At 42.8% G+C, this 11,203-nt stretch overlaps 1 protein-coding gene across 1 annotated transcript in view; it reads right to left on the reverse strand.

Annotated features, from left to right (window-relative positions):
* Positions 1-9,249, reverse strand: part of LRPPRC (leucine rich pentatricopeptide repeat containing) — a 111,272-nt gene extending 102,023 nt beyond the window's left edge. The window contains exon 1 of the mRNA XM_047852743.1: positions 9,061-9,249. Coding sequence (XP_047708699.1) covers positions 9,061-9,209 — 149 coding nt within the window. The 5' untranslated portion in view covers positions 9,210-9,249. The remainder of the gene's footprint in view (positions 1-9,060) is intronic.
* Positions 9,250-11,203: the final 1,954 nt, after the last annotated feature.

Genomic DNA, 11,203 nt, shown 5'->3' on the forward strand with positions numbered 1-11,203 from the left:
TTTTGCTATTATAAGTCAATCCAGCTAGCACTTTGGAGCTACTAGAGTTTAAAAAAAAGATATAGATATGCAATAGAATAGGTATAACCAGTAGTTAATGTATATTATGCATTTAATGATGCATGCTAAGTAACAAAAAATTATTACTATAATCCTCATTTTACAGATAAAACTGAAGCAACTTGCCCAGAGTCACAGTAAAAGCTAGTTAATGACAGGATGACAGGTCCAGGATTTGTACTTGGGTAGTCATCTTCTGAAAGGAGTTCAACATGGCAGAAAGGCATCAAGAAAATGAATGTGGCTGCAAAGGGGGTTCACAATGGAAAGTGGTAGCAGTGGGGATCTCAAACTTATCTCAAGTTCTTACTGATCCCCTATTTTAAACTCGAGTTTTCTTTAGCCTATTGATATGGCTGACTACATGGATTGATTTTCAAATGTTGAGCCACCATCGCACACAGTTATAATTCTTTTTATACATCTTATATATTACTGATTCCACTTAAGTTTTAACATGTTAAAAATTCAAAAAGACAATGCCTTTTTTTTTTGGTAGGCTCCATGCCCCAAGTGTGGCTTGAACTCATGACCCTGAGATCAAGAGTCACATGCTCTACTGACTGAGCCAACCACATGCCCCAGCAGAGAAAGTTTTTAAATGTTTATTTATTTATTTAGAAAGAGAGAGAATGAGCACACATGTGGGGAGAGGCAGAGAGAGGGTAAGAGAGAATCCCAAGCAGGCTCCACACTCAGTGTGGAACTCAGTATAGAGCCTGACTTGGGGCTGGTTGCCACAGCCACCATATCATGACCTGAGTCAATATCAAGAGTCACTTAACCCACTAAGCCACCCAGGCACCCCCAGAGAAATGTTTTTTAAAAATACTAGTTGTTCACTTCACAATTCAGATTGGTACCCCAAACCATAAGCTGTATCGTGACTTCAATAAACCCTATCTTTGAGGGTCAAGGAGTATAATTTCTATAGTAGTCCACACAAGAAAAAAATACACAATGCCTCCTTTTAAAAGTGGTTGGTGCTCCTTTCAAATTTCTCTACTGCTACTGACTATACCACCACTACGTGGGTTCCACAACCCTGGAATCGTGACCGGAGCTGAAATCAAGAGTCGGCTCCACCGATTGAGGCACCCAGATGCCCCCAGAATACATGGGTTTTTTGCAACAAACTCCTTACTTTCTTAGGCTTCAGCTTTTATTAATACAACTGCCAGATCAACCATCCCCCAAACCATCTTCATGTCATTCCCTCTTTAATATCCTTTAGTTGTTCTTTACTTTTATACAACAAACCTAAGTTCTTTGATTTATTAATTCAAAAAATATTTACTGAGCACCTTCTATGTCCAAGGCACCATGCTAGGATCAGCCCTTCTAATTATCTAGTAAGTAAATCTGATAATCAATTAAACTTCAAAAAAATTTAAAAACTGCTGTTAAGCTCTAGAAGGAAATAAGGGACTTCAATGAAAGAGTAACAGCAGGGTTCTATTATGAATAAAATGTTCAAGAAAAATGGGGATGCCTGGCTGGCTCAGTTGGAAGAGCATGCGACTCTTGATCCCGAGGTCATGAGTTTGAGCCCACACAGGATGTAGAGATTACTAAAAAATAAAATCTTTTAAAAAATGCTCAAGATAAATGTAACTTTAATTTTTTAGCTGAGGATGAAAAGAAGCAGCCATAGACAAGAGGGGATAAGTATTCCAAGCAAGCTAGAACAGTCAGCAGGCCAAGCAAGTGAGCAACAGATGGGATGAGGTTGGAGAGGGAGACTGTGCTAGATCATGAAGGATTATGAAGATAAAGAGTCTGGATTTTATTCTTGGTACAGATTTTATGCCAGGTACAGAACTGTATCAGAAACGTATTGAAGGTTTATAAGCAGGGGTTATGGCTTATTTCTGTTTTGAAAAGATTAGTCTAACTGCTGGGTGAAGACTAAATTAGACGGCACCAAGAATTAAGACAGAGAGGGCCACCTGAGTGGCCCAGTCAGTTAAGCATCTGACTTCGGCTCAGGTCATGATCTCAGTTTGTGGGTTCGAGCCCCACGTCGGGCTCTGTGCTGACAGCTCAGAGCCTGGAGCCTGCTTTGGATTGTGTCTCCCTCTCTTTCTGCATCTCCCCCACTCACACTCTGTGTCCTTCTCGCCCACAAATAACATTAAAAAAATTTTTTTTGAAATAAAAAGTATTAAGACAGAGATACCATTTAGGAAACCACTGCAGTAGTTGAGGTAAAAGGCCAAGGGAAGCTACACCACAGTGGGTGATAGAGATGGAAAAGAAATACCTGGTACCAAGGCCCCCAGCTGATTTTTTTTTTTAATGTTTATTCATTTCTGAGAGAGAGAGAGAGAGAGAGCACAAGCCGGGGAGAAGCAGAGACAGAGAGAGGGAGACACAGAATCTGAAGCAGGCTCCAGGCTCTGAGCTGTCAGCACAGAGCCTGGGGTGGGGCCTGAACTCATGAACCATGAGATCGTGACCTGAGCCGAAGTTGGATGCTTAACAGACTGAACCACCCAGGCATCCCGGCCCCCAGCTGATTTAACTGCAAATTCCAAGCAACAAGTCTCACCAATACAATTTGTTAATTCTCACTTCCTTATAAATAACCAAGAGAATTTCATGTAAAAGTGCCTTAGAGAGGCTTCCTTAATCCTCCGTATACATCCTACCCTATTGCGTATCATTTTCATGAACACTGGATAAGGACCATCTTAGACACAAAAACAGAAGGCTCCACGGCATGGTGGAAACACAGGAGCTCTGAGCTTAAGAGCATGAGTCTGAGTCCTACAGTCCAGCCTGAATTCAGGCACTGCCATTTATAAGATGTGTGACTTGGCCAAGTTACTCCAACTTTCTCTCAGTCTGTAAATTCTGGGAGTATTTACCTCACAAGGACATCACAAAAGATTAATGGAGATAATACAGTGTTTCCCAAAATATCACCCTTCTGCTAGGCAGGATGATTTTAGATAGCATTTAGGCAAAAAATTTCCATTTCAGTACTTTTATCTATTTTAATTAATATTTAAAAATAACCATCACATCAAGCTCTTTATTTTACTAACATTTTTCCTTAAGATGAAATTAAGTTATAAAAAGATCACTTTAAACCTAAAACCAATGAAAAGAAAAATATTAAATATAATTAATGGTTGCAGTTATACTCAGATTTCACAAAAAAATCTGAAGGCAGTACACAAATGCCCGAAGTTTGAGCAACACTGAGACAGTGTACATAGAAGACCCGGCAGAGTAAGCATAATAAATATTAACTACGCATTTCCTAGAGCATTTTCTTCTTTTAAAAATGTATTAGCAGAGGTGCCTGGGTGGCTCAGTCGGTTAAGCATCCGACTTCAGCTCAGGTCATGATCTCGTGGTTTGTGGGTTTGAGCCCCACATCGGGCTCTGTGCTGACAGCTCAGAGCCTAGAGCCCGCTTCAGATTCTGTGTCTCCCTCTCTCTCTGCCCCTCCCCTGCTAGCTCACTCTCTCTCTCTCTCTCAAAAATAAACATTAAAAAAAAAAATGTTTTGTAAAGCTACTTCAATGAACTTTCTCACTCAACTATTTTGCAAAACCTCAATTCTCCAAAAAGTCTTGCTCAGTTCAGCTGTATCCCAAACACAGTTCTATGCTTTATGGTAAGTCACAAAATTTTACACTAAAAAAGCCAGTTGAACTCTTCTACACTTAAAACGTCTCCTGGCTTGGGCCACCTGGGTGGCTCAGTTGGTTAAGTGTCCGAGTTTGGCTCAGGTCATGATCTCATGGTTTGTGGGTTCAAGCCCTTCATCGGGCTCTGTGCTGACAGCTCAGAACCTACTTCGGATTTTCAGTCTCCCCCTCTCTCTGCCTCTCCTTCACCTGCACACTTGTGTGCTTGCTCTCTCTCTCTCTCTCTCTCTCTCTCTCTCAAAAATAAATAAATATTAAAAGAAAAAAGAAGTCTCCCGGCTGGAAACACCAATTCCGTTTTACCTATCCAGACGTCCCCTCCACCTTAGGCTCTCCCAGTCCAAAGGTACATCTCCTTTGTCTCAGCTATGACAGGAAGGGATGAATAGTCAATTACCCCAGTTGGGACCTATGATATAATATGGAACAGGATACTCTCTAGAATCTATGAAGGGAGAATCTGGACGGACAAGATTACTCTAAAGATCCCTTGCAGAGTTTACATTCTAAGATCATATCATATGCTTACTCATTTAGGATAATCTTTAATTCCTAAATTTATGATGTATCATATCACCTTTTTAAAATGGTATACCCACAGGTAATCCATATTACTTACGTATATAAGTAACCTAAACACCTAAAGCACAACACATTCAAAACACTTCAAAACTGGGCATCACAGTGTCTGTAGTAAATCCCAACTAGAGATTTCAGATAAATTACTTTGTTCTTCTAAGCTTCTTTCCTAATTTGTAATATGAACCCACAAGAGATGAAATGCATGTGTGATGTATTCATACAAAGCTTGAAAACAGTAAAGATCTAATCTGAAGGTACTATTTATTCTCATCTCCAAATCTATTATGCGTAATTCCGCCAAGTTGTTGACCAACTTCCTGTTCTCAATCTCTCAAGAAGAAAAGGAAGTGTTTGTTTTTTGGTCTGCAGTTCTGCACCACCTAGCTGAGGTCCTATTAGCCCAAATCTGTGGTACCAATGTTGTTCCTACTGGTCTATCCATCCCTAGCCTCTATCTCTCCTATAGTCTGTGTTAACTTTGTCAAGACTTATACCTCTCAAAGTTCTCCAATGGCTTTCAACCATCAAATGACCAACTTTTTTTTTTTTTTTTAACATTTACTCATTTTTGAGAGTGAGAGAGACAGAGCATGAGTGGGGGAGGGGGGGAGAGAGAGGGAGACAGAATCTGAAGCAGGCTCCAGGCTCTGAGCTGTCAGCACAGGCCCCGACGCGGGGCTCGAACTCATGGAGTGCAAGATCATGATCTGAGCTGAAGTTGGAAGCTTAACCAATTGAGCCACCCAGGCGCCCCTCAAATGACCAACTTCTAATCAACCTTAATAGCTACAAGAAATCAACCAGCCTTCACAGTATCAACCCCACATAGCCACATAGGATAAAAGTATGGCCTCGAACAAGTCTCCTCCTCTTCTCTTCCCCTGGAACACTTTGGCTGCTCATTACCAAATGTCCTCTTAAGCTCAAGTGAACCCCTAACATAAACAAATGTGACTGTTCTTCTATCTGAAATACTACAGTATTATATTTCTTTTTTAATGTTTATTTTTGAGAGTACACAAGCAGGAGAGGAGCAGAGACAGAGGGAGAGAGAGAATTCTAAGCAGGCTCTGCACTATTGGCGCAATAGCCCCAAACGGGGCTCAAATTCATGAACCATGAGATCGTGACCTGAGCTGAAATCAAGAGTTGGATGCTTAACCGACTGAGCCACCCAGATGCCCCAGTATTATATTCCTCTTTTATGAACAGCATATATGAGTTGTACATGTGCCTATTGTAGCCCTCTGTAATGGATAAATTTATATACACAGAAGTTGAATGATAATGCCAAAAGGACCCAGACTCTTAATATTTGTTAAGATTCTTGTCTTATTAAAAAATAAACAAGGGAAAGTTTTCTTTCCTTCCAAGTTGAGAAGTCACATCTTTCTGTCACAGGACAATATGTGCTCTTCACCTTTAAGCCAAACATCAATCGAGATCCACTTCCAAACTGATTTGATTCAAAGCTTATCTTTCCTCTGAAGCACAGAGGTCTAAAAAAGTCTCACAAGAAAATATAAGCAGTTTCTGATCCAGAAGTGTGAGAAAAAGAGAGTCTGTGGGAAAGCAACAGGGTTTGCCCCTCAAATTCCCTAAAAAGATAAGCTAAGAGCTGGTTTTTAAGAAAACAATTGTCTAAAAAAATGAAAAAAAAGTGCTGAAATGGGAAATGAAAAGCAAGGCTAAAGAATATAAAAGTATATACTTTTTGGCACTTGAATTTTGAAAACAAATTAATAAATTCTAATAATTTTACTCAATGATACTCATCTATCCTTCCCAGGACATTCTAGGAAATCAAGACTGGGGTGAACATGTGGAGGTTTGCCACACTATATGCATGGATTAAATATCCCTTCAAACTTCTCTGCATGTCATGGTATTCCTTCCTCCATGTCTAAGATTTTCACTGATTTACCCAACAAATATCTGACACCCATACTACTATGAGCCATGAAGTCAGCCACTAGAGGAGGCAAATAGAATAAAACAAAGTCCTTACCTTCAAGGAAAGATGTCAATGAAATAAGAATGAAAAATCTCTAGGAAGCAGATAGAAATGGCAACATTCACTAAAACAGGGAATACACAAGGAACAGATTTGAGAGGAAAGATGAGTCCAGCTCGAGATTTGATGGGTTTGAGGCACAAGTAGTTTAACCACTGGAGGTGTCTATATCCAGGAAGAGAAAAAAACACCATGATCAGAGAGGTAGGTAGGGGCTGATAAACCCAACACATCAGCATTTAAGAGATGAAGTGAAGAAAAAGGAAGCAACAAAGCAGGTGAGAAAAATCCTAAAGAGAAGAGAATCATGAAAGACTCATGCAAAGCAAAGGGTCTCATGAAGGGCAAAATGGGACACAGGGTAACATGCCAGAGCTCAAGGCCTTAAAAGTGGGTCTGGTAATTAAGAAGTCCCTGGGGAAAAAAATAAATGAAATAAACTTTCATCTAAACATACATAAATTTTGTATACATACATACATACATACAAACATCGATACACAAAGGACATATATATCTCAATGGCTCTCTCTGGGTGACAGAATTAAGTATAACTTTTTTTTAAGATTTTATTTTTAAGTAATCTCTATACCCAATGTGGAGCTCAAACTCACATCAAGAGATCAAGAGCTGCACACTCCACCGACTGAGCCAAGCGCCCAACAGTGACTTTTAATTTATAACTATTCCCTCTCTATTTTGCAATTGCTCCTCAAGGCACATGAGTTTTATAATTTAAAAATATACAAGAAAAAAGTAATAAGACAACGATAGCTTTTACCAGTAGTGTGACTGCAGTGGGTGAAAGAGTGAACACAAAGAGAGGAAATAAAGGAGACAGGAATACGAACAGGGAAGGAAAGCTGGTAAGCATCTACAGTTAAGTCCAGAGTTCTAGGAAAGGTTTTGTTTTCCAGGAGGGAAAGATGTGGGCATGCTTACATGAGACTGTATAAAAGGATTGTTAAGAGTGCAAGAGAAAGAGGGAATACTTCTTTATTGCTTGCTATAAGCTCAGCACACAGTGGGGAGCAAGACAAAGTCCTGCTCTTATGCAATTCACTTTCTCTACTAAGGAAACAAACAAGTCAGACACACCACCTAAAACAAAAACAGGAGTTTTTTAGAGTGAATGTTGAGGTAAGCCTTCTCTGAAGAAACAGTGTTTAAGTTGAATCCTGAATGACAAGAAATCAGCTTTGCAAAGAAGGGAGAAAAGCCTTGTTACCTTTACTTTACAGATCATGAAATTGAGACTCAGAGGTTAGGTAAGATTATGTAGCAAGTAAATAGAATCCAGGTCTGATGAACACTGAGACCAATACTCTTTCTACCGATTGTGTTCTATTGTTTTCCACAAATGCAACAGTGAAGATGAAAGATAATATCGACCCTCCTCTGGCCTCACAGGAATAGTTAAGGATTAAAAAAATTAAGAGTAATTGGCACAACTTTCTCAAAATAAAGTCTTGGAAAGCAAAGAAATGCAGTTCTGTGGAAGCAGAGGCATGGCTCCTGAGGTTAGCTGTTGCAGGCCTAATGAGAACAACTCAGGCAGGCCATAAGTTACAAGTAGGCTACACTCCAAAGATCTGTAACTGACTCCTTAAGAAGTCATAAAATGTTTCCTCCATATAATTTTATGCAGAGAGTAAGTTTCCAGGCTGCTTCACAAAGATCCATGTAATCATAGTTATTACTAGTGTAATAACTATTAAAGCACTAAGTACCAGGTCCTATGTTAGGTGCTTTTTATAGATAATCTCATGCGGTACCACCAATGTTATTACCACTCCGTCTAACTAAGGAAACTGAGGTCTAGAAATGTTGAGTAACTTGTCCAATAGCAAATCCTTAGCACTTAGTCCTGTTGTCTCCCAAAGTACTTTTTATCTATAAACAGTCTTTCAAAATCACTTTTTCTCCTATTTTAAAAGCTCAGTGCCCATCTCCCCTTCTTAGGTGGGTCAGAATACTACTCGTAATACTTTTCCATCAAAGTTCCTAATCCCCCCTACTTCCAAGTCTATGTCTGACCTATCTCCTGATAAACCCCAATCCATCAGAGCATCCATTCACACACTGACACCCACTGGGAATTTAACTTCCCTTCCACGTGTTCACTTATTCATCCATTGACACTTTTACAGAGCCCTGCTGTGACAATTCCCAACTCATACCACACTCTTGTAAATAGCTAGGGGAAAACCCCACTCCAGAAAATGCATGCAAGAGCCCAAGCTGGTAATAATTAAACGTCCCTCTCTAAATGATCCCTAGCTCACCCAAGTTCCCAACCTATTCCTCCCGTCCCCCCACAATAAACCTCTCGAAATACACGTCCTAGCTGATTACTGATCACCGATAATGTTCCCACGTGGGACAGCACACAAGCCGGGTCAATCCCAAGGAGAAGAGTAACACCCGATCCCAGCAGCCGCGTTCAAAGCCCACCCCTCAGCCCCCAGCTTCATAGGCCGCTGGTAGCCGCAGGGTAGGACGACCCAGTCCTAGGCGAAGAGCAGAATCCATGCCGGAAGCAAACCATGCACACGGCCATGACCTTCCGAAGTCGACCGACCCTGTCAGCAGTAACCCCCTCTGGGGAAGGGGGTCTAAGACCCCAGGACGCTCGGCCCCTAGAGCGACGGAGAGGGACAGGCGGACCTGGCCCCCACCAGCGTCACGATCCCGGGGGACGCCCGCGCTGCAGGCGGACGGGGGCAGAGCATGGACACTCACCCGGCGACCGGCCCGGCGCGGGCGGCGGGCAGAAAAGGGGCGGCGTGCAGCCGGCTCGCGCCACCTGCCAGGAGGCGCAGGGATAGCGGGAGGCGCGGGGCCGCCCCGGCCCGGAGCAGCCAGCGGGCGGATCTCAGCAGGGCTGCCATGGCTCGGCCGTCCCCAAGGCAGAATGCACGCTCGGCGAGAGGGAATGGGGGAGCACGTGATCGCGGGGTCGCCCGGCGCGGAAGAGACCAAAGGCTGGGCGCGCCAGACGTAGGGGGAGCCACGCGTTGTTTTCACTTGGAAGGCGGATAAACCTATTTCTCTGAGGACAAATGAGCCCCATGCGATATGCTATTAATAATGAGACTTGACTGATTATTTGGGAGAGGTTCTGTTTTCGTTTTCTAGCCTTCCTCCCAGCATGCTCGGTGCGTCCACCCCTGCGCTTTTCAGTTGGTAGAGTCAGAAGAGGTCAACTCCTCCCAGGTTAGCGCAGGGGCTTGCGGGGGGCCAACTAGCAAGGACACCCGGGAGCTCTAGAGGAGAGCCGACCGTGAAAGTCCCAGAGTGTGGGACAATTCGCGGGCGTGCGCCGACGTCGTCGCCGACGTTCAGCCGTCTTGGCTTGGCGCCGACGGGAACGTATTGTTAGGAAAGCTCTGAGAAATGCGAGACGGAAAAAACGTTGAGGACCTTTGCGCTGTGCTAAGGACCTCTAAGGTTAATAGGATGAGATTTGTGTTATTGGGGCTTGAGAACAGTGTAAAAGGATACGCATGTCCGGGCCTAAGTCCATTAGCAGTGCCTCGCTTTATGAAAGAGGGGTTGCTGACCAAGGTCGGATAGTTTTAAAGCCGGAACTGAACTCTCTACCCCCAACTCCCACTCCGCTTCTTCGTTCAGTAAATGCACCAGCATCGGAGGTAAGGTAACGATAGGATTAAGAGACTGGAGCCAAATCTGGGGATTTGGAGGTCCTAGCCTTTACCAGGTTTAATCTGGAAGGGTTCCCCATGCACACGTGGGAAGCCAGGAACAGGCTTCCACTCCCTCTTCACGTAACTGAATCCTACCCATTCCCTGGTGAACACTCAGAAGTTTTCGCTGGAAGCCCTCCATGGTAATTCCCCGTGTGGCTGGTTATCCCACTCAACATCCATCTCCTTGACCGCAGGGACTGTGACCTTTCCTTGTAGGTGAAGCACCTACTCAGTGCCAGGCACACAGTAGACAGCATTAAATATTTATTGAGTAAATGAGCATTTTGAGATTACCTAGATTATCTCTCTTTTGAGAGATGAGGAAAATGAGGTACAAGAAAGGCTAAATGATTTACTCTGGGTTATACTACTAGGCATTAGTAGTATAATTAACTCACTCAACACTGGTTTATTGAACACCTATTCAGTGCTATGCACTGTTTTGAGATGGGAATCCAGCAGGGAACAAAACAGTCCAAGTCTGAACTCTGATTTAAGGGCTCCAAAGTTTAGTTTGGAAAGATAGATAAGAACTGCCATGTAAAATAAATCAGCATAGGGGCACCTGGGTGGCTCATTCGGTTGAGCATCTGACCTCGGCTCAGTTTATGATCTCGTGGTTTGTGGGTTCGAGCGGTGCATCCGCCTGGGTGCTGACAGCTTGGAGCCTGCTTCACATTCTGTGTCTCCCTCTCTCTCTGCCCCTTCCCCACCCACACTCGGTCTCTCTCTCAAAAATAAGATGTTTAAATAAATAAGTAAATAAATTAATATAAAGAGATTGAAGGTGGCATATTCAGGCCCTTCAAAGAACAGCAAGGAGGACCATGTGGATTAAAGGAAAGACAAAGGCAGGGAGGGGAGGGAGGGTGAGCCTGGAGATCTGAGGTAGTTGGGGGCCGGATTATGCAGGATATTATAGGCTTCTGTAAGGACTTTGATTTTTATTCAGAAAAAGATGGAAAACCATTGGAAAGCTTGGTGTCTTGCTGTGATATGAGTTCATTTGCATTATTTATTTACTTAAAACATTTTTTAATGTTTATTTATTTTGAGAGAGAGAGAGAGAGCAGGGGAGGGGCAGAGAGACAAGGAGAGAGAGAATCCCAAGCAGACTCTGTGCTGTTTGCACCCAGCCAGATGTGGTGCTCAATCTCACTATGAGATCATGACCT

Source organism: Prionailurus viverrinus, chromosome A3 (assembly GCF_022837055.1).
Source record: "Prionailurus viverrinus isolate Anna chromosome A3, UM_Priviv_1.0, whole genome shotgun sequence".
Classification (NCBI taxonomy): Eukaryota; Metazoa; Chordata; class Mammalia; order Carnivora; family Felidae; genus Prionailurus; species Prionailurus viverrinus.